The sequence below is a fragment of the Saccostrea cucullata genome, unplaced genomic scaffold (assembly GCF_032062105.1).
Source record: "Saccostrea cucullata isolate Sc308-1 unplaced genomic scaffold, CSIRO_AGI_Scuc_v1 ctg479, whole genome shotgun sequence".
NCBI lineage: Eukaryota > Metazoa > Mollusca > Bivalvia > Ostreida > Ostreidae > Saccostrea > Saccostrea cuccullata.
Window position 1 is genome coordinate 170,785 of NW_026923428.1, and position 25,176 is coordinate 195,960.

At 34.4% G+C, this 25,176-nt stretch overlaps 1 protein-coding gene and 1 pseudogene across 1 annotated transcript; both read left to right on the forward strand.

Moving 5' to 3' along the window:
- The first annotated feature begins 11,593 nt into the window (after positions 1 to 11,593).
- Positions 11,594 to 17,703, forward strand: LOC134263957 (uncharacterized). Its single transcript, XM_062746302.1, has 5 exons — positions 11,594 to 11,799; positions 11,940 to 12,014; positions 12,179 to 12,244; positions 12,370 to 12,478; positions 17,549 to 17,703. The coding sequence occupies exons 1-5, from the start codon at positions 11,610 to 11,612 to the stop codon at positions 17,616 to 17,618; spliced, it is 510 nt and encodes a 169-aa protein (XP_062602286.1). The 5' UTR covers positions 11,594 to 11,609; the 3' UTR covers positions 17,619 to 17,703.
- Positions 17,704 to 22,728: 5,025 nt separating this feature from the next.
- LOC134263959 (BEN domain-containing protein 3-like) lies at positions 22,729 to 23,514 on the forward strand (annotated as a pseudogene).
- The last annotated feature ends 1,662 nt before the right edge of the window (positions 23,515 to 25,176 follow it).

A 25,176-nucleotide genomic window follows, 5' to 3' on the forward strand; every position in this document is an offset into this window, starting at 1 on the left:
TTTAAGTATCGATTTAAATATCTATTCCCTTGATTTACATAAACCAAACTAAAAGAAGGTTCGGACCGACTTTTCCGGATTTATAGGGTATCCATAGGTCTTTCAAAATACTCAATTGTTTCAAATCCATGCTGATTTAAGTGGCGCTTAACATTCATTTTGATTAGAAATATCCACTAGTATCTAACTATTACCAATAGAGAACTATTTGGTAATATATTCTGAAGTAAAATGGCACATAAATAGGGTCCATTAAGTATTGCTTAAGTGCACTTGTCCTTTCTCCCAAAACCTAAAATCCCGACTTTATCATCTCACCCAAATTCCGTGGAAGAAAAAAGTCTTTAAGGGACTTTTTCTCCCATAGGATTTTTTCTCTCATAATAGGCAACATAGGATTAAAATCCCTTATTTGCTATTCTTAGGATTTAAAATCATATAAAGTACATATACTGGGTATTTTTAATCCCATGGGATAAATAAATTTGGCAGCTAGACTGTTGTATGTGGGAATAATGGTACAAGAATACTATGTCGAAGCATAGTTTATCAAGCATTGTATCTTCCATATTGAATTCAAATATATTTGTATTTGGCAATACAAACTTAGGTATTTTGAACATTAGATCTACTGGCATAACATACAATTGGCTGTTAAATGTATATCACCACTGTCCAACTGCTTTTGCAGAGCAAATATTATATTGAGGTTGAATAACAAATACTATTATTATATATAACTCAACCAAATGACTTGCCCAGAAAAGAGGAGTATCTGAGATACTGTTTTTAATTTAAGAAAAACACAATCAACAGAAAGGGGACTTAAATTTGTTCTACTTACACTCTATCTCTTGTTTGCATAATATACTGAATAAGCATCGCCAACATTAAGTTTTTATCTTCTTATATTCATAAAATAGGGACTGTAAGTCTCGTTCTCCACTTCTGGTATCAGGCTTCCGGTGACATGGCCATCTCGATACAGTACTGGGAAAATTATACTGCCGACAAGCCTAAGCTCATAAGGAAATCCGAGAATGCTGTTACAAGCGACCATGTTTTTAAGTTTTTATTCGACAATGAAACAAATACCTTACAGGCTGTTGTCTAAGCGTCGATGAAAAGAACATCGTACAAAGTCACGGTAAGTGTGGACAGGGTTCTCAACAAAGGACAAGATAGGGTAACAGCCGAATCTGGCCCCTTATTTGATATAAAAATCATAACACTGATAAAACTGTGATAGTTTGTAGTTAAGAAGTTAAAATGATGCTTACTTTAAGACAAGCACTAATTTTGATTCAAAGCCTACATGGAGGCCACTAGAGGGTGCAGAAATAGAACATTTTCCCGAATTTCCTCAATTCTGGTAGAATTTCATCATACTTGGCGGCCCGCTTGCCTATCTGAGATTTTTACCATGGTTAAATTTCCAAAAGAAAATGTGAAAATTTGCATCATGGAAATTTCGAAAATTAACCGACCTCACTGTGACCCCTGTATATCCTAAATCTTAAAACCAACATGTTTTGTTGAAAACAAAATAAACGTCAGACACCCCAAATCGGGGGCCAAATACTGTTCTTACCCTATCTTGTCCTTTATGTGCGTCATGGTTAAACGAGCTGAGCCATGGTTAAAATCGTCAGCCACCATGATTTAATTTTATTGCATTTCAGTCCCGATACCTACTTTTTTAATGACTTGAGTAGTTAATTGTGTTTATACAACGAATGCTATGCACCTCGCATGTCTCGAAGGAAAGCGGACTGTGCTTAACGTCGTAAACAATCAATGGAGAGTCAATCACATGATCAATATTTTGAGAGTTAATTATCCAGTAGACATACTCTTGTAAATCATTTGGGGGAACTTCAACATGTTTACTACATGATTAGATAACGGGTTAATAAAAGATACAATTACGAGCATGATAAACATCACGCATGCGATTCAAGTTTCTGTGTGACGTGTCGCCCTTTTGGGTGACCGCACTTAATTTGGGAATTTAATTAAATAACTCGCTGGCGTAGTGAGAGACCCTAAGATATGGTTTTGCTTTCCAGCCACTAGGTCCAATGTAGGTTTGGGTGCGCTGTAATATGAAAAAGCAAAGCGTGGATGAAATTAAAAACGATACAACTTTATTAACGTCTCCAAATAGAATGTGTACAATAAATAGTCACCAGGCACAATAAAATAAATGAATGTTAATTGCTCGAAGCATTACAAATAAGAGTGCCCTAACCTACTTAACATCTGGTGACTCATAGAGTGATTAAATAATATTAAAAATACTCACTCTATAATATAAAAATCTAAACAAGACAATTTCCAATCGGAATAGGATCCGGGCCACAATTAAAGGGTGAAGGTCAAATGGCTAAAACGTAGCACATGTAGGAAATTCATATGCCTCCCTTTCAATGATAAAAATAAAAATAGCTCACATGTTTTAGATACTTTTGGGGTATAGAATAAAAGTAGAGTGTCTAAAGTTTACAATGATATGCAGCAAGGTGCATTTCCAAAAATTATGCCTAGAAATATGAATTGAAAAGAGCATTCATTTGGTTTGTTTACACTTTTTTCGCCAAGCGAGAGCTATCCCGAGGTCATGACGTCAGAAGTTTATTAATAACCAGGGAATTCCACATTCAACACCCCTATTTCTGGATGTGAATATTTATCTAACATATTGCTCTATCATGTGGTCAAAGATATTTTGGAAATGAAGATTTTTAAAAAAGTTACAAAGAAAATAAAACACATGGTTTTACTATATAAGTCTATATGTAAGCTAATTGTGGTCCGGGTCCAAATACTAATGCTCGGACATTTGTTTATACTGGATACATTTAAAATTACCTCCCTTGACTGGAGAGTTCAATAATAATAATAGAGTCAAACAAACAAAGACATTATTTTTCCGGCATAAAAACTAACGCAAGGCAAAACGTGCCGAACTTTAAAACTACACATCTATTTAGAACTAAACTACCGAAATACATCAAAACTCAAACGAACAACTATATATCAAATATAAATGCCCTGATCTCAACACAATATAATACTTTTAAAATAAAGTAATTTACTATCAATAGATATTTAATGAAAGCTCAAATTTTGTAAACTTCAAAAATTAATGGCAAATGTTGATAAATCATTAATTAACAATTTCAAAATAATTTTCAGAAAAATAACTTAACAAAATAACCAGAAGTCTCTGTCGAGACTGAAGCTCTACTGGTTTGTACTTATAGCAAAGGAAGAGAAAAGTACTTAGGCAGTTGGAAATTGAAACTTTTCAACAGCAATAAAAAGAATAATGATCCTTGATTAAGTCTCTTTATGTTCTTAGTGTAGTCTCCTTTCATGCCACATTATATTATAATCAGACTAAAACTGTATTTGGAGTAGCATTTTGAAAAAATTTCACAGAAATTTTTATTTTTAGTAACCATGGCAACACCATTCATTGAAGTGAAAAACTGATATATAGAATTATGTACCTTAGTGTAGTCTACTTGTGTGCCAAGTTATACTGAAATCAGACCAAAACTGTAGGAGGAGTAGCATTTTCAAAGAATTTCACAGAAATTTCCATTTTTTGTAACCACTGCAACACCGTTCATTGAAATCAAAAACCGATACACAGAATTATGTATCTTAGTGTAGTCTACTTGTGTGCCAAGTTATATTGAAATCAGACCAAAACTGTAGGAGGAGTAGCATTTTCAAAGAATTTCACGGAAATTTCTACTTTTAGTAACCACGGCAACGCAGTTCATCAAAATCAAAAACCGATACACAGAATTATGTATCTTAGTGTAGTTTACCTGTGTGCCAAGTTATACTGAAATCAGACCAAAACTGTAGGAGGAGTAGCATTTTCAAAGAATTTCACAGAAATTTCTATTTTTGTAACCACGGCAACACCGTTCATCGAAATCAAAAACCGATACACAGAATTATGTAAAGTCTACTTGTGTGCCAAGTTATATTGAAATCAGACCAAAACTGTAGGAGGAGTAGCATTTTCAAAGAATTACACAGAAATTTCTATTTTTAGTAACCACGGCAACACAGTTCATCAAAATCAAAAACCGATACACAGAATTATGTATCTTAGTGTAGTCTACTTGTGTGCCAAGTTATATTGAAATCAGACTAAAACTGTAGGAAAAGTAGCATTTTGAAAGAATTTCACAGAAATTTCTATTTTTAGTAACCACGGCAACACCGTTTATCAAAATCAAAAACCGATACACAGAATTATGTATCTTAGTGTGCTCTACTTGTGTGCCAAGTTATATTGAAATCAGACCAAAACTGTAGGAAGAGTAGCATTTTGAAAGAATTTCACAGAAATTTCTATTTTTAGTAACCACGGCAACACTTTTCATCGAAATCAAAAACCGATACACAGAATTATGTATCTTAGGATAGTCTACTTGTGTGCTAAGTTATATTGAAATCAGACCAAAACTGTAGGAGAAGTAGCATTTTGAAAAATTGTTTACAGACAGACAGACGGACAGACAGACAGGGGGACGGACGACGGACGCATTACTATCGCATAAGCTCTTTTGGTCTCTGACCAGTAGAGCTAAAAACATTTTTACCATACCTGTAATTTGAAAAAGCAAAGCGTGGATGAAATTAAAAACGATACAATTTTATTAACGTCTTCGGGCGCGATTCCATTCGGAGACCCACGCTTGCCGTAAATTATTTTTAACCAATCAAATTAGTTTTTCTTTGTTAATTTGTATTAATAATAGCCGAAAACTCTTAGTTTGAAAAATCACATGACATGGACTGACCATTACCTTAGTATTTGACCTGTCACTTGAGTTAATCCCCTAACAATAGGTTAATGGATTCTACTTTATGTGATAGCATTTTTGACACTTAAGATAAAAAAGATAAAAGAAACCATAAAGAATTGTACAACAAACACATCACCTATCTACAAATTACTGCTGTACTCTTTTTCCAACAAAATGACATAATTGTATGTATAAAGGCTTCAACCGTTTACTAATCCCTCATGCCAAATACCCTGAGTAACACAATCTATTTATTTTAGACAATTACTTGTATTCATTTTTTTCTTCAAAGATATTCTTTCTTTTTGTCAAATAAAATACTTATTAGCCACTTTTTCACTTACATTTTAAATTGTATCAGGAAATAAAATAAAATCTTGATTGTATAATTATACCTATGAAACAATTAAATGATAATATAAAATATCATATTACATTATCTACATACATGTTAAACAAAATTGAAATCTTTATTGACTAAAATTCCAAGTTGAATTTTATCTTTAATCATAACTATTGCAGAGTTTATTTGATAAAATAAATTATGTCAGAAAGGACATGTGCCTGAAAAAATACTCTGAAAAAATTTCATATTCCTCTGTATTTAATCACTTTCCCATGCTCTCTTTCTTAAGCCTTTTAACTATTTTATCTTTCTGATAAAATGTGCATAGGGCCTACGTACGATGGCCGGTAACAGCCGCCACATCACAACTTAACTTACTGTCTTGTGTACATGTAAAATTGTACAATTTAGCACAGACAAAATGCACAAAAACCTTTGTTGATAAATGTACATGTACAAATTGACAAATTCTACTATGTACAATATGATCAGAAACTTTAATTGTTTTTTGTGAAGAGAAATTGCCAAATTGACACTTTCTAACCTGCATTGACATATTTATGTTGATTTTGAACTTTGATAAGATAATTAAAATCGTGCGATTCCAAGAGAAACTTTCCACAAGATAAAACGCACTTATTAAACGATGGAATATTTGATGACGGATTCATGATTTATGATGGCTCGGAAAACGAAATCAAACTGTATTTCGAAACAGCAAATGAATGCCATCACTGACTGAAATTTACCTATGAATTATCTGAAGTATCACTACAATTTATACAAACGAAGCCTGATTCCAAGAATATATTCTTGATATGAAGTCATATATAAAACCAACAAATACATTCTAATATTTGCACCGCCACAGCGCTAACCCCAAATCAGTATTATAAGGTTTGATTAAGGGAGAATGTATAAGACATGTTCGCAATACAAGTGACAAGACACAATTACATAAAGAACTTACTGAGTTCAGATCATATCTTTTAAAAAGAGAGTGCAAGAAAATTGACAAATTTGACCCAATTATTAATGACTCCTCGGCTTTGTACAAAGTCATAACATTACAAGAAACCAAGAAAACGAAGGAAATACCTAATGTTCTAATTACAAAGTATGATCTTAGAATCAAAGGTCTGAAATCCAAATTATTAGAATACTGGTCATCAATCTTGAAATATGAAACATGTAAACACATCTTTTAAACAATGATTGCATATGCTAAGCAATAAAGTATTGGAAATTTGCTAACAAGTGCTATTTTGCCACAATAGAAATTACGACAGGATCCCCGATGAAGGTGGGGCCGTGATTTAGATTTTTAATACATCAATATTACGATATAAAACCACCGAAACACTATGCTGAAAAAAAAAACAATTATGTCAATGAGCAATAACTTATTCAAAACGATGTCAAAATGAAAGAGAAATAAGAAAATTCACAGCACTGTGTCGGGTCCTATCAATTTAGAATTGCGTGGCTGATGTTTGTTCCCTATATGCACAAGTTTCGGCTTTGAAATGCACATGATTTCAATTATCTTATCAGAGTTCAAAATGAACATAAATATGTCAGTAGGAAGTTTCTTTGTTAGAAAGTGGCATTTTTGTCAATTTGACAATTTCTCTGCACTAAAAGCAACAAAGGTTTCTGAGCATATTGTACATAGTAGAATTTGCCAATTTGTATATGCACATTTATCAGCAAAGGTTTTTGTGCATTTTGTTTGTGCTTAATTGTACAATATTACATGTACACAAGACATGAAGTAAAGTTGTTTTGTGGCGGCTGTTATCGGCCACCGTAGCCTACGTCTCAATCGCTGTCTTAGTTATAGATTTACTTCCCGTTATTCTGAAGCGTCGCGTGGTGCTATTTTGCTATTTTTAGCACTGGAGAAGTAAACAAAACTTGGTGAAAAGTGCAATTTCTAAAAAAAAAAAAATAGAACGTTTAAAAAAGGGACACTGGTCCAAATGTTCCTTTCTGTGTTAACTTTAGAAAATACTACCTATTCATCAGTTTTAGTCATATTTAAACAAAACATTTCACACTACAGGCTACAACAATTCCTATAATTAATAATTTATGAATAATATTGCCATGGTTACTGTATCAATAATTTTTTCTTTAAATTCCTTCAGAAGGTTGCTAAAGTTTTGGGCAAATTTTGGAACATTTGTGAAGTATTTAGATACAGCATAAATCCTTTTCAATTTAATTATTATTTCTTTTTTATTTAAAAAGGATTTATTAGATATTTTATCGATTTGTGTTGCTGAATGCCTTGGTTGATATTTTTTTAAAATGTAAAAAACAATCACTGATTGATGAAGATTAGGAAGTCTAAAACGCATTCGTGTTTTCAATCACATTTCGCCGTTTTGCAGCTTCCTCCATGGTTAGATTTTCAAATGTGGAGAACCCTGTGTGGATAGGCCAGAATAAGGCTATAGTCGTGATCACAGCACTTGTGCCAGTCTTATTAAAAACACATCTTATACATTTTTAAATGAAGAATATTGATGTACACATGTATATCGCATCGTGCATGGCTCTCTTTAAATGATTAATTGATTCTTTCCACGTTACTGTTACGGGGGGGGGGGGGGGGGGGGGGGGGGGGGGGTAAATCAACAGTTCAAGTCAGATATTAATCTTATATATTTATTTTTTAGGCAACTCTGGCGGATAGTTATGCTGTATGTGCTTCTTCCTGTGAATGCCCTTTGGGCAAATTTGTGTGTCACCATGTTGCAACAGCTTTGTTGTATGGGTAATTATTTAAATGAATATTTACCTTTTGAAGCAGATATCTACTTGTTTTATAAAAGTAGATTAATTTGTAAAGTTCTCCTAAGTAAATTATAATATAGACAGTGTATATAGAATACTTTTTAATAATTTGATGATGTTCAGTGGACCCAGTGTTGTGAGGGTCTGTCTTATTAACTATATGCTAATCAAGCTAAGGCCGATTAGCTAGGGGGTGTCCACACAGTGGGCTATACATGTACTTAGACAACCCTCAGATTCAAAACCCAACGCAGTGGTGGATCCAGAAATTTCGTAATGGGGGCGGGGGCAGTAGAAGGTAGAGGTTTTTGGCGGGCTGAACTGAAGCCCCCAATGGGCCTTAGGCCCGTAGTAGTCAAGTAGATTGGATTTTTTAAACTTGAATAGATAGCACAAACAGTCCGAATACTGGATTAGTCGCGAAATTTTCCTGACCAAACCCGGATCTATTTGTCTAGGTAGGTTCCCTTAAAACACGTTGCCATTCTGGTGGGTTTTTTAGTTGAAATGGAAATTTTTTATCCGTATTTTTTGTTGCTTTATATCTGATTAAACTGCAATTTGATAAGATATAGCAACAAAAATACGGATAAAAAATTTGTATCACAATTAACCAATTAGATAAGGCGGAACAGAAGTGCGACTCCAAAACCTCTTCCAAAGCTGCCAATGGAGAAAATTTTATGTATCCGATTAATAAATCATCCGATTACGGCATATTTAAAACTACTGAAGGCGGTTACGTTAAATAGTTCAGAAGAACATCTTCCTGCCAAAGTGCTTGCAAAAGTGTGATAGGTTACATTGTTATTTCCTTGGAAATCTGTCTCGAAGCCGGGGAATCTCCTGTTTGATTACAATGTTTCTTACCATGTGTTTTTTATTATACCGTATAAGGCCATTCTTTGAACGTGAGAAAAACCTAGTCGCATTGAACGACATATAGAAGTGTTTGAGGGGGAAATTAAATATTTTTTTAGATATTATAGACTCTTACATTTTTTTTATTAAGAAAAATGGGGGGGGGGGGCATTATCCACATTTCAGGCGCCAGTGCTACTACTGTTCTCGCCGTTTGTCATAAGTACAAACCAGTAAGCTAATCTTGACAGACTTCTAGTTTAGTACACTTTTAGAAGACAATATTAAAGAATTTTATGTTTTAAAATCAATTAAGTAATTATTTCCTTTAAAGTGGCATACATTCCTTTCAACCGTAACAAAGACATGACTTCCTCCTTACATAAAAAAAATTAGGTTGCTATTTAAAAAATATAATCACCACATTTATGACATGTATATGAGCAATATATTTGGATATATGTACAATTTAAATGCAAATCGTTTCATACACATATTTGGAAAAATAATAGACTAGTCATTAATTATCTTCATTAAAACAAGGATTGATTTATCCTCTTTGTGTCAAGATTCAGGTGACATTGTGTCTGTAGAGTGAAATGTATGGCGCTCCAGTCCTGTGAAAAATTTCATTAGACGGACGATCTGTACTATCTGTACTTGTATCAAATGTTGGTTGTCTGCTTCGAGTATTTTTCACTCATATTGGGATGCAACGAAGATTGTTAGGAAGCTGTCATTTTAGATAAAAATTGGACAGAGGAAATTTAAACTTCAAAAAATTGCGTTCGCACTGTCAATGCTGACCCGTCTTCTTTTCCATATACTTGTTCCTTTATATAATAAATGAAATTCTGAAAACATCCATTATTTCTGGACTTAGGTAAGAGGGCATATCTGAAATAATTATCAATTGCAACATCAAGTAAGTAATCTACGAGTTTAAACTCTACTGGTCAGAGACCGGAAGAGCTTATGCGATAGTTAGTTAGGATAGATAGTTAGGGCGTCCTTCCATTGTCTTTAAACAATTTTTCAAAATGCTACTCCTCCTACAGTTTTAATCTAATTTCAATCTTACTAAGAACACAGCCAAGTAGACTACACTAAGATGCAAGGTTTAGGTCATCGTTCATAGATTCAGGTTTGTTCAAATACGACCTCGGGGGTAGAGTGGGGCCACAAAAAAAAATTCAAAGGAATAATATAGGGAAAACCCTTAAACATCTTCTTCCGAAGAACAACAAAACCATGATTCATACCGCGTCGACATCATTGTGCAATACTGATTTTATTGTATTTTTGGTCGTTTGATTTTAATTGAGTCATGCAGGAGACCAGTTGCTATCTGTTTTTGCCAATCGTGCCGCACACGTGTGTCGGTCGTTGATTTATGAACATTTTCATTTTCTCTTAAAGCACTTAACCAATTTCAATCTAGCTTCAGATATGTAGCTCGTTGATGTGAAATATTAGGAGGGCCACCAGGGAGGTAAAGTGCCGCCCATTGAAAAAAATGCATATTTATTGCACACAAAAAGCTGCACCGTTTTTTCGATTTATTTCTCCGTATATTAATCTCAAATTATTTTTAACTGCATGCTTGTAGAAAACTCTCTTACTAATTGAACAACTTAACATTACCCCAACCGCTGTAAATAGCCTTCCAGCGCATGAAATGGAGACCACTGAAAATGTCGCTATTTATATTGCCATTTTGGATGGCTATGCAATTCGGTCCGTCGCACTTCATGCATGCAGTTGTGTTGTGAACGTAGTAACAGAATATGGTAGAAACATATAGTTAAAAATGTAATATGTATACATTTTATGTCGGAGCAGGGCGGCACTAAGCATGCTAAGGAATCACTTTACCTGGCGTCTGTCTGTCCATATGTCTCACATTGTATCCCAAGAGCTGTTAGAGACATGGACTTTTGGTTTGAGTGCTTTTCTTTGTTGTCTTATTAAGACTCAGTAAACATTTAAAGAAACTGGAAATTTCAATTTTTCCATTTTTTTGGCTGTTACCATAGGGACCGAGTAACATAGCAACGAAAAATTATTTGTTTTTTTTAATTATGTTTCTGGTGTCAAGTACTAAGAATGGGTGAAGTTAAATTAAAATTGGTGACAATCATGGCAACAAAGTTTACGCGGTTTACAGAGGCTCTTAATTAAATGGGCATTTAGAGTAAGGTGTGACTGATCAAGCGGGTCAGCGCCCCCCCCCTCCCCTCCCCCCCGCTCAATAATCCAAAGGTTCCGGAACAAACACCCGAATATTATCATGTGTTTAATGATTAATTTTGTCCAATTATGCCCCGTAAGCTATGCTATAATTGTTTATATTCTACTTTAATTAAATTACATATCGTTTGGTCGCAGTTCTTAAGAAAAGTTTACATACGGAGAGAAGGACTGGCAGACGGACGCCAAACAAAATAAGATCAGAAAAGCTCACTTTTTCTCTCATCTCGTGCGATAACATCTGTGCGGATCTGGCGGAAGGGTAAAAGGGATCTAAGAATTCATAAATAATGTATAATATTTTAAGTAAGAAAAATGACCTCTTCCCTCCTCCCCCAGAAAATTGATTAATATCTATAAGAACGAAAACAACTTGTCCCCTGCCCCTTCTCAAAATGAATTTCTCGTTAAAATCTCCCACCCATCCCCAACCCCTACATCCTGGATCCCATGCATGAATCTTAAATATTTTTACCTTGTTAAAATTTTAGATTCAAGACAAGAGACGTGTAATTATGAAGGGAATACATGCCGTAATTGTGATTTGTTGCTGGCATCTGGTACAAGGATATTACCAAATAGGGGTTATTAGGGACACATGTTTAGAAAATGAGCTGTATTCAACCGTCATAAACTCTGTATCAACTGGTATCACCTACAATCTCTGTATTCCCTCACCATATAACGAAAAATGTAGTTTTCAAGGTGAGTATATACACACCTTTGCTTCTTATTTATTTAACAAATACTAGGAATACGAAAAAAAAGAAATCTTAAGAATTTTTGGATCTTATGTTGAAATTGCTTTTATTGTTGACAACATTGTGAATCCATACTTTCATCAGATATAACAGTGATGGGATGGCGATGTCCTGGTAATTCTTTCATGGCTGGGAGAGTGCGGGGTTGTACAATGGGAGGTGAGTCGTTCGTTCATATTTAAACATCGCGAACATGCAATTTGACTTAATTCAATGTAATACACGTATTTGAGAATCAATACATGAAGTTTATTTTCATTATGTTGAACTTGATGTTTATTGTTGACAACATTGTGAATCCATAATTTCGTCAAATATAACAGTGATGGGATGCCCAACCAATTCACCTTTCCCGGTAACTGGGAGAATGCGATGTTGTACAAAGGAAAGTGAGTAGCTCGTTCCAATTTAAAAACTTCGACCATCAACGTGACATTTTAAGTTTTTAATTTAATATAACACGTTTTTTTTCAGAATCAATAACATGAATTCTACTTTCATTGTATATAAATAGGTTTGGAGATTAAGAAATGCATTGTGGACCCTAAGATCTACAACTTTGACGAAGACTTTGTATCAGTTCCTCCCAAAGGGTTTTTTCTTAAAGGCCGATTAAGTGTGGGGTAAGATATTTTAATTATTATAGTTGACACACACTCCATAAATCTCTACCCAGAGTTATCGTTCTACCTCTGTCAACGTCTAAAAAGAACGGGAGCGGAGGGACTTTTTTCAAAATGTTGTTTATATTGGTCCACAAGAAGAAAAACACCTTCACCTCCATATCTCCATATGTGTCAATACTGCTAGTTGTTGTCTATAAAAACTAAACCTTGCTGATATTTACCGGCAATACGTTTTAAATTTTCCACGTTCGTAATATCCTGCCGAGAAATAATTCCTTGTGAGTCATGGTGGAAAACGATATCTGATTCTAATTCTCATAAATAATCTTTCATTTAAGATGCTAAGCAAGAATATTGATTGATTGATTGTGTATTGTTTAACGTCCCTCTCAAGAATTTTTCACTCATATGGAGACGTCACCATATGCCGGTGAAGGGCATCAAATTTTCACCTTTACTCGGCACTCAGGGCCATTGAGCAGTGAGGGATCTTTATCGTGCCAACGCCTGCCGCTGACACGGTGCCTCCGTTTTTAAGGTCTCATCCGAAGGATCCGCAACTTTCACTTCAAAGTGCCGAGCGCATGGCGAAGGAACAGTTGCTACCCATTTTAACGACTAGGTCAGTCGCGGCCGAGATACGAACTCACGACCTCCCGATCACAGAGCGAGCGCTCTACCGACTGAGCTACCGTGAACGGTGTAAGGAAGAATATAGAAGTTTTACATTTATAATATATCCTGTAAAAGGTGAAAGTAAGTTTTGCCCAGAATCCTGGCATCTAGACCATAGGCGCTTGGTTTCAGGATGGTCTATTTTGTGTATTATGTGTTTTTCTAGGTGAGTCTGGATACCCTCATCAAAATAAAAATAATAATTCGCTAAAATTAGCACGTTTTAAAAATGTCATATTTACTGTATATTAAAAAGTAAAGGAGCGTCACTCTCCATGTTGAAACTCAGGGGTAACTCAGTTCACACTTAATTTTCATCTATATCTACATTTTTCCTACAGGTGTCGGGTGAGATTTAGCTTCAAAAAAGATTGAAAGACTACTATTTTTAACGATGAAAAATGTAGAGGCGTCCCGGAATTACACGGAAAATTTAGAGAGAACAAGTTTGGCGCGGTTTCTGACCTCTCTAGATTTTCTGTGTAATTCCGGGACGCCTCTACATTTTTCATCGTTAAAAATCGGCACTTCCGTTGCTTTCGATAAACAGGGGAAAGATTCGAGGACGTTTCGATTCACTGGATGTTTAAAACGGCATATGTAGTTCAACAGATGATAGGGAGTAGTCATTCAATCTTTTTTGAAGCTAGGTCTCACCCGACACCTGTAGGAAAAATGTAGATATAGATGAAAATTAAGTGTGAACCGATTGATTGATTGAATATTGTTTAACGCCGAGTCGGCAATTTTTCAGCCATGTTTCGGCGGATCATTAGTTTAAAACGGTTTTTGAAAGTTTTTGGTTTCTCTGGCGGCCCCCAGTGAGCCTACTCTTTTTCGAACTCCAGAGAAACGATCTTTGCGTGCAAAGGGGGTTGTTATCATTGACAATGGGCACCATTTAACGTCCCATCCGACGGACTTAAATATTTATTTAAAAATATGTAAACTGTTAAAAATATTGCATAAACTGTTAATAAAATAAATTTTATATGTACATGTATATGTCATTAAAATTGTTTTTCAACTGCATTCAAATCTTATTATAATAATCCGTTTCCTGCAGATATTCTAAAATTTTATTAAGTGTGAACCGAGGTACCCCCTGAGTTTCAAGATGGAGAGTAACGCTCCTTTACTTTTTTTTATATACAGTAAATATGACATTTTTAAAACGTGCTAATTGTAGCGAATTTTAATTTTAATTTTGATGAGGGTATTCAGATACACCTAGAAAAACACATAATACACAAAATACACCAGCCTGAAACAAAGCGCCTATGATCTAGACGTTGACAGGTGTTGTAGTGAGGCGTAATGCGCCCTCAGGTGAGAGATTGACATCACATGATGCTTGTATTAAAGCTGACAAGAATTCTTAAAAGCGCAATATGTACGACTTGTTTTACACTAACTATAGCCGTATTCCGCCATATTTCTTTCATATACTGACATATTGTAAAAATACGCACTCGTGCAACTAAATGTTTTCCAAATACGGACATCTTGCGAACGAACGTAATTCGCACTAACTTTCCGTATTACGATAGTTTTCTGGGGACCTGTGAATGCACCCCTATAAAATTTAAAATCGGGGAAATATGTGCATGTGTAAAATAGATCGGATTGTGTTTTAACACTTTGTCATTGAAATTTTTTTCATTTCAAATTTTTTTTTTGTAACCACTTACACCGTTATTTAAGTGGACAAATAGAGGCAAATTCGCAATAATTCTGCAGACGCATTAAAAAATTAGGAAACTTGTTTGCGTTTGTGATTAAACGTATGTACATACTATTCGTAGTGTGTGCCGTGTTCATTTTGGGGAAAGGATACTTTTAACAATTTGAAAAGTTAAACTCGCACCCTTTATAAATTAGTGTGTACAAAGCCAACATGTTAAAGTAACAATATGAATCAAACTTATTTGCTTCTTTTAAGATATCTGTAGCATACAGAGAAAGACTAATGAAAATTATGAGTATATAGCTAAGATATAGCAATTAAACTGCAAGAAAAGACTGCGCAGTATAAGTGCCGGAAAAACAAAAGTTGTATCTACCGTTTCGTTGTTTTCGTGTATGTCAAGGTCACGCCACTTTTACTTTTAGCTCAAACTTGTAATTATAAACAACATTCAACTGGAGCATGCAAAGGTGAGAAATAATTTTAACAACTTTTTTGGAAGATTGCTTCAAACATTAATCAATCAATCAAATTTTGGTCTACTTACATTCATTCTTGGATACTTGAGACCATTGGAACTACTAGTATAGAAACATTCATTTTTCTGCGCACGCGTTCAATAGGGAGGAAGAAGTATAAAGCAAAATTTTTGTTATTGGGCATACTGAAATAATATTATTTTTACTCTTATTTTCCTCCTTATAATTAGAATTGTTAGGTTCTGAAAACTGTAATTTTCTGAAACCTAATACATTAAGGAATTGGAACAGAATTTACACGGGTCATGCAAAATTATACATTTGTCAATTTTCTCCTCTGTGCGTCACGGTGTCTTTTTAATAATAGCTGACGTGCTTTATATAATGTCTTGTATTAAAGGTGTGTTTTTGGGGAAGAGAGAAAGAGAGAGGTCCTTTTTGTCCCCCGCTTTCGCGAAAGCGAGGGGACATTAAATCTCATTCGTCTGTCTGTCTGTCCGTCACAAAAACTTTAACCTTGCCCATAACTTTTGATTTAGTGGAGCTATGACTTCATATTTCACGTGTATTCTTTGTGACAAGATACCACCAAATTTGACCTTTTGACCTTGACCTTGGAGTTTGACCCACTTTTACACAAAAATTCCAAACTTTTACTTTGGCCATAATAGGTACTAGGACTTTCATATTTCACATATGTATTGTTTGTGGCAAAACCTTTCATTGGATAACAACAACCTTGACCTTTTGACCTTGATTTTGGAGATTTACGTACTTATGAAAAAACTTTAACCTTGACCATAACTTTTGAACGGTGAGGACGAAGGCTTTCGTACTTCACATATGTAATCCTTGTGAGAAGACATTTCATTGGATACCAATAACTTTTGCCCTTTGACCTTGACCTTGGAGTTTTAATTACATTTTAAAAACTTTAACCTTGGTTACAACTTTTAAACAGTAGATACTAGGACTTTTATATTTCACATATGTATTTCTTGTGGCAAGACATTTCATTGAATACCAACAACCTTGACCTTTTGACCTTGACCTTGGAGATTTATTTACTTATGAAAAAACTTTAACCTTGACCATAACTTTTGAACGGTGAGGACTAGGGCTTTTGTACTTCACATATGTGATCCTTTTGAGAAGACCTTTCATTGGATACCAATAACTTTTACCCTTTGACCTTGACATTGGAGTTTTAACTACTTTTTAAAAATAATTTAACTTTGGTCACAACTTTTGAATGGTAGAAACTAGGACTTTTATATTTTACATATGTATTCTTTGTGGCAAGTCCTTTCATTGGATATCAACAACTTTAACCTTTTGACCTTGACCTTAAAGATTTATGTACTTATGAAAAAACTTTAACCTTGACCATAAATTTTGAACAGTAAGGGCTAGGGCTTTCATACTTCACATATGTAATCCTTGTGAGAAAACTTTTCATTGGATATCAACAACTTTGACCCTTTGATCTTGACCTACTTTTAAAAAACTTTTTACTTTGGCCATAACTTTTTAACGGTCAGGATTAGGGTTTTCATCCTTCAAAAAAATCAACTTCAGTGTTACTTTCTAAATAAATGAAATATGATAGGATGTTGTATTACACACAATATGTCATAAAAATAACATCTCACCCACAAAGACACCGAAAGAGAGGGACCACAATTCTTTGAATTTTTTATATTTAAAATATAACTTTATAACATATAATTATATAAATATATATATAAAATATATAAAATTATAAAATATAACTTCTCGTTTTGTTCTTTGGACTCTAACAACCCCAAAAACTTTCACAGTTTATGCCATTTCATGATTAAATACGACCTAACCCCAGTTTTGAGCTACTCTCCAATTTTAACTTACTTCTGGTCAAAAAATCTCGACGTACTCATTTTTATTTATCCGATTTCTTGCCTAAAGCTCGCTTCCTCGTGGTAATACTTATTCCCCGGAATGATGCAGTTGAGTGCCCGACAACTCCATCGTCCATTTTTTTTTTTGGGGGGGGGGGTTCCTGCAATGTCCTGATCGGTGGCGATTTTTAATAAAGCTGCTGCCCCGATGCAGCTTCAAAAACCTAGTATATACTACTGCTTGACATAATTAAATACTTTGTTTGAAACTGCTGTTATGTAGCCCCTAAAAAATTTTTGAAAAATGTTTTGTTTTACTGATGTATATGCATTTACTTCTCATCCACAGAAACCCGAAAGCTCCATTCGGTTATAGATTAGAATTTTGTTCTGTGCAACCTCGACGACGTCAGTATTGATTTCAACCATGAGTGCCATCCAACATCAGCACTAGTAATCAACCTCCTCTTTGTGATATAACTTAGAGAGTGATAACAAACTACATTGTATCAATAATTTTTGTTCTAATAAAGATGATGAATTACCAAATTTTTGTCATTAAATTCACATATATAAAAAACAGTAGATACATTATATTCGTTTGACCTATCTCAAAGGATGGCTGCATATAATTCAAGCTGTGTGTTGGGTCTATTTCGGTCGCTTCTGTTGCTTCTAATTCTTAACCTACTTTCACTTTGTATATTTCCCACAAAAGTCTGTCAATTTGGCACCAAATCTATACTTATAAATTAATTAATTTTTATGCGCCCGGATCGATAGATCTGGGGCGTATATTGTTTTTGTCCTGTCTGTCTGTTTGTCTGCTTGTTTTTCTGCAAACTTTAACCTTCGCCATAACTTTTGAACCATGAAAGATGGAAACTTCAGATTAGGTATACGTATTCCACTAATGAAGCTCTCTCAAATGACACCAAGGCCAATGGCCATCTGACCTTGACGGTGACCTATATGCTAAAAATAGCCTTTTATCTGCAAACTTTAACCTTCGCCATAACTTTTGAACCATGAAAGATAGAGACTTCATATTTGGTTTGCATACTCCAATTTTTAAACCCTTTCAAATGACATCAAGGTCAATGACCTTGTGACCTTTACTGTAACCTATATCCTAAAAATCGTTTTTTCGTACCTTTGCCATAACTTTCGAACCATAGAAGATAGAGACTGTGTATTTATAATTAGTATGCATACTCCACTCATAAATTTCTTTCAAATGACACCAAAGTCAATGACCTTGTGACCTTTACTGAGACCTTTATGCTAAAAATAGTTTTTTCGAAACTTTGCCATAACTTTTGAACCACAAGAGATAGAGACTTCATACTTGGTATCCATACTTTAATAATCAATTTCTTCCAAATGATACCAAGATCAATGACCTTGACTGTGACATATATGCTAAAAATAACTTTTTAAAAAGATTTGTTGCCGCCGGGCGCATAGTGTTTCACAAACACATCTTGTTCAAATAAATTCCGAAACGGGTGCACCAGAATTCATACTTACTCCTCTTATAATGCACTATATACAAGAGATGTAACGTGCAGGTGCGTCAATAGATAGAGAGCGGAAATGATCAAAGAAATCCGAAAGTGAAATTTTCGATTCAGGATGTGTCCACTTGCGGAAATGCTTATAAAATTGGCCTGGATTATTCTTCTTTAAAGCCTGGACCATATCCCCTTGTGAAGTTCGGTACTGCCGCTTCTATTTTTTTCAACATTTTTATATTCACGCTTTAGTCTAATAAGCTTTTTAAGGTCTTTCGTTTCAGGCCTTGTAGTAGCAATGCCCAAGCAAGGGGGAGATAACTTTCCAGATTTCCTCAGCCTCGTTTTGATTCCGTATCAGAAAAGAGCTTGAAAAGTACGGCTTAATAAACTACTTCAAACGTTTTGATGACCTTTCTATAAAGTTTGAGATGCCCCCAAGTGTTACTAACCCTGAATGTTTGAAGTATGGCGCGATAAGTCGTTTTAAAAAATAGATTGAAAAATAAAAACATCTCTAATTTTCATATACGGACGAGTAATGTGTCAAAACATGCATAAGTAGCTTCCACTGTTGTACCACTACAAATGCATATCACATGCAGGCAAGTATTCAACCGTTCTTGTTCGTCACACGAATTTTCCAAGGCCTACTGGAGCAAATTCGGCTCTTTCATATCCAGTATGGCAGCCAACAAATGTGTAGAAAAAAATGTAAACAATGTAAATCGAACGTCTGACGGTCTGTTAACTTCATTGTTAAGGTGATACAATGTTACATTCTTGTTTTTGAACTATGCTGAAGCATTTTGATAATGAAATTTCGTTCAAAGCCTTTTTCTTGCGCGAAAACGAAAGTAGGGTTCATCTCAAAGTGAACAAGAAAAAATTTCAAGATTGACTTACTTTGGTGAAGAAAACAGTGAAAGTCAAATAAAAACTTTATTTATAATCATACTTTGTTTTTTATTGATAAGTTTATTACTTTAAATGACAATACAGCATACGAAAAATGAGACATAAGCTATTCTGTATAAATAAGGAAAACAAAGGAGGACAACTCTTGCATTTTACATTTTGTGTCATATTTTCTTCCGTGTCTCAACAGTGGCACGAGAATATTATTAAATTTCAGATAAATTTAACTAACTGGTACCTAGGTTATATTCTAAAATGTTTTCATCTAGCAGTTCTGTTTTATCTGCTTTTAATTTGCTGATGTACACTTTCCAACCATTTTCCTCGGAAAGATGGATAACTCTTTAAGAATTCTGCATTTTTTAAACATCCATAAAAAGCTCAGTTTTCACCCGATTTAAGAAATGATTGCTGATATGGAATCAGTGGGTCATACTTTACACAATGGACATAAAAAACTGAGCATTTTTTGACTCCTTAAAAACTATTGGGTATTGCTACTTATAGTGATTCTACTGTTTCTTCTTTTTATTATTTTTTCCCCTTTTTGTTTCGACGATTTCTCAGAGATGGCTGGACGAATTTTACTGAAATTTTCAGTGATGATACAGAATAAATATCTTTAAACAGATTTTTACAGATTTTCTAAATTCACTTCCGGTCGTCACATATGTCTGATTTCCGCCTTTTTCAAAAAAAAAATGTCCGAGTCATACCTCAGAAACAGTAAGAGATTAAGACACCAACTTTATATGAGTAATAGATCTTGATAAGTAGGCAAAACCATTTGGGTTAACACTGTCCGCCGTCACTTCCGTTCGTCACAGGAAGTGATCAAAGAAATCGAAAATTTAAACTTTTCTTTTTTTGACGTTTTTATGCATCACCTTATAGCATCTTATTTGTAGTTTCGAAATATATCAGTCTCACCGGAAACAAAAATGACAACTTCCGGTTATAAGAGAAAAAATACATAATTTCAGTATTTTTCTTTCCCATAAATATTTTTTATAGATAAGTATTTGTAGTGATTTTTTGAGATGTTATATAGACTGCAAATGTCTACGGTAACGTCAAATATCTTTGTAAAATTCACTTCCGGTCGCGTGATTTTCTGCCCTCAATATGAGAATTTATCACAAAGAGATCTCGGAAACGGTATGAGATGAAGACGCCAAACTTGTATGAGTAATAGATCTTGATAAGTAAGGAAACTCAGTAGGGCTAACATCGTTGGCCGTCACTTCCGGTCGTCACAGGAAGTGATCAAAAGAAATCAAAAATTTTAACTTTGCTTTTTGGAATACTTCTCGGCATCACTTTATTGCATCTTATTTGTTGTTCTGATATATGAAAATATTTCGCAGTATTTGCATACATAACCCCATTTGGTGTGGCTGAAATACAGCCATTTATACAGATCCTCATATTTTTTAGAATTGAATAATCTTGTAGTTCTGATCTGGTACCCCTGTCTTCATTTTCACCTAAATCACTATCTGTTTGACTTTCTGTCTGAGATTGAGCAACTGCTGGCTCAACCTGACTGCATTGAAGAGAGGTCGACTCTAATTCTGAACTATCAGAAATTTCATCACATTCAGTTTCTGCTAAATTGTCATTATCAGTTTCATTTTCTTCATTCTGAATTTCGTTTGATTGAAGCTCATCATCACAATTACCCTTAGCTACGGAAAAAAAGTAAAATATGTAAATTTAACTAAGTAAGATTTCATTTCGTTTTCGAGGAAATTTGGAACGATGCAATTTTTACTTTCATGGATATACTATACTGTCATATTGCTTGAAACACATGACGATATTCTTCACTTTGTTGCTTACTTTTAAAAAAACTCCGTTAGGCTCCTGTTGCCTTTACATTTTGTCAAGGTCTTTTTGTAATATTTCGAATTGTGGCTCATTTCTCACGTGTCACGTTTCTGCATAGCCATTTGATATATGTGGTTTTTTTTTTGAGAATTTCGATCCCGTACATTTGTAAGAATTCCGATCCCGACCGAATTTTAAACGCAAATAAATTTAGGGGGAAAATAGGGTAAAATTTTGGGGGAAAAGGTAGGTTTTTGCAATTAGGAATGAGGCCGAAATTCGGCGCTACACGGGGCAGTGGAAAATCCCTGATTAGTGTTTATACTGCTTTTATAGGGCCTATTTTAGAATATGGTAATGTAGTGTGGGATAATTGCACGCAGGAACAGAGTAATCTATTAAAGAGTGTGCAAATAACGACTTATCATTACTTGGTTAAGGCGCAATTCTTCGAAACAAAAATTGTATGATGAATTATGATGGCAGACGCTTAGTGAAAGAAGAAATAAACACAAGCTTACACTTATGTACAAAATACTTTATGATTATACACCTGAATATTTGCAAGAAATGGTCAGTCAATGCCTACCTGTTTCACATAACTTCGCCTTACGCAATAATTTGTATCACTTACCAATCACTAGAACAGTTGTATATTACAATAGCTTTTTACCATCTACAATTGAATTATGGAATGATTTGCCAGATATATTAAAATCTGTAACAAGTGAAGCAAAGTTTAAACAATGTATACAAAATAAAAATCTTGAAGATAAAATAAAATCCAAATTATACAATTATGGACAAAGAATATTAAATATACTCCACTATCAGTTGAGAAACTTCTCTAGTAATCTTAATGCAGACTTGTTTAATCATAACTTAGTTTATTCACCTAAATGCTTAAAATGAGGTTATTGTTTTGAAGACTCTGTTCATTTTTTCTTTCAATGCCCATGTTATGATTTTACCATGAACTCTTTAATTACATACATGAGTGACCATGACATACCAAGAGATGTCATAATTGTATTATCAGGTTATGATTGTCTTCCTCTTAGAGAAAATATGTTATTCTTTGACCAACTTCACAATTTTATAAAAAAACACTAAAAGATTTTAGAATATGAAAATACATTAAATAATGTGCAGCATGTCTTTCAATCTAGACCTTTAGGTTGAAAATATACAAAAACATAGAAGTATGGGTCTGAGCCTTGTTACAACACACTTTGAAAAATTACGCACTTTGAAAAAAACTTCTTAGCTGCTTCCCTGCCTGAAATGTTACCTAAACCCAGGACACCGTCTGTACCTCTTTCCGGGCCTAGGACACCAGTGACATCCACTCCAGTTAGGGCAGTTGTGCGTTTTCGTTCATTCCGAAACACCACAGGTGATGATGATTCTCTTGTTCAGGGACTGACAAAGGAAGTGCGGGAACTGCGACAAACTGTAGCAGTGATGAACAAAAAGTTGGATGCTTCCAACAGAAGGACAGCCTCTCTAGAGTTGCAGTTAAAGACTATGTTAGTAAATACAAATGTACTTAATGACATCACGCGGAAGCTTGCAAGTGAAACCAGTGCCATCCGCCAAATACCATCCGGGAGTGAGGATGAGCCTTCAGACCCGACACCGCAAAGAATTCCGGAGGAGTATCAACTGGAAGACTCTTACTTGAGGAAGATTCTACGCGAGTCCAGGAATTCCGGGAATTTTGCCGTAAATTTAACTAAAAAGCTTTTCCCAGAACTTTATGGTGAGGGCCAGGTCCGATTCGATTACAATTGGTACGGTGGGGGAAAGCACACCAAGAAAGAGTTGGACCCGGTAAGAAAGGTAATCAGACGATATGTGTGTTTCTTTTTCCCGGAGTTCAAATCAGAAGACGCATGGAGAGAGAGGGAGTGAATAGTAACACAAATCAACGAGTGCCTTAGAAGAAACGACAAACAAGGGAAAAAGGACTCACAGTAATTCCGCGTCCATCGTTCTTCCTGAAATCAATCAGCAGTGTCCAAGTGATGTTTTCGACTTCAGTGTAGATTAAAGTGATTCTAAGACTCACAGTGTTTAATTACATGTCTAATATTCTGCAGTAAATGAGTGATGAAATATTGCGCATCATAGTGACTACATGTGATTGTTTGTATGTATTTGTTAAACATGTTGAACGAATTATTACAGTACACCACATACTATGAAATATGCTTATAATAGTTATTTTATGCATTAATTAATTAAGTTGTCCACGCTTAACATGTTTTGTAATCATTTAAATTTTCTATTATGACCATGACGGCATTTATGTGACGACGTTTAATTTTTGTCTTTAATTTATCTGAAAAACATTAACATAGATTAATATATATTTGTGTAATTTAAAATTAAATTGATCACATGAAATTCGTTGCATCGTTTATTTCTTTGGTGGTTGGAACTTCTACATTACGTTAAATTACAACGCTTTAAACCCGTGGTCAGGTCAGGACACGAGCACAGACAGGAAGTGTTATGTAATTGATAATTATACACACACGTGTACTTAGCAATATCTTTTCAGTACGGTGATCACTGAATGATACAAGAGTTTACACTGATAATAATAGTCAAGGATACAAAATGTACAAGGTTATAAAGAAAGGAATGAAGTAAACGTATATATATATATACATGTACATATAATCATTGTATATATAGGAGAAGAAGGACAGACAAGTTTGAATATTTTCTTAATAAATTTTAAACCGACCCAGCCGAATCATGTCTAATATTTTTTTTTTATTTTAACTGGATCGCGTTTTGTAATTTATTGTATGAAAATATATTATACATATATTACATGGCTTCGAGGGCAGCATACCAGAATATTTGCCCAAAGGTGACAGGAAAGATGCCGCAGGCAGAGGGCGACATAACACTCCAGGGCTTTCCTGTCACCGAAGGGCAAATGTTATGGTATTGCTGCCCGAGAATTAAGCCATGTAATATATGGTATATAACATTTTTAAACATTGAACCCTAATCGATCATCGAACATATTTATTGAACATTATGCGTACACATGTACGTTGAGTATAATTCCGAACTATCCCGTCCTGTTTCGTGGCAGAATGTTTTCAGTATACGGACACTTGTGTTGATAACCTTTGTTGTATTTAAGGATTTTTTCTCCTCAATTAAATTATCTAATTCCTCTGAATTCAAATAAACAAATAACACGTTGTCCCGACTTTTTTTTAAATTTCGCGGGACTGATACGTTTGCTTAGCAACTGCCTCTGTGAATTCGAACCCGACGTAATTAATATGCAGAATGATTGCACGCGAGGGAACATAACTGTATCCGGTGGAACATAACTGTATCCGGCGTGATTCGGCATTTTTTCAGGGCATATGGTTAAAAATATTAAATTTGTGATATAATGGGAAAACTTCTTCAAAAATGTTATATAATAATATACAATGTATTTGTATTATTTAGATTGTAAAATGTAAATGTGTATGATTGTATGAGCGTCTGAATAAATTAAATACAACATTTTAACCCCCCATTCATAGATTATTTTTAAAATATTGATTCAGGTAAAGATGATTTCACACACAGTAAATCTAACAGTATGCAGTAAACTAGTTTACGTTGACATATACACATCAAAATGCAAATATAAACGAGCTTTAAAAAATCATTCATTCATATCTAGACATATCTT

Coding starts and splice junctions, on each gene's coding strand:
- LOC134263957 (XM_062746302.1), top strand. CDS start 11,610: ATGAAGGGAATACATGCCGTAATTGTGATTTGTTGCTGGCATCTGGTA. Junction 11,800..11,939: donor CGAAAAATGTAGTTTTCAAG/GTGAGTATATAC, acceptor TACTTTCATCAG/ATATAACAGTGATGGGATGG. Junction 12,245..12,369: donor GCGATGTTGTACAAAGGAAA/GTGAGTAGCTCG, acceptor GTATATAAATAG/GTTTGGAGATTAAGAAATGC.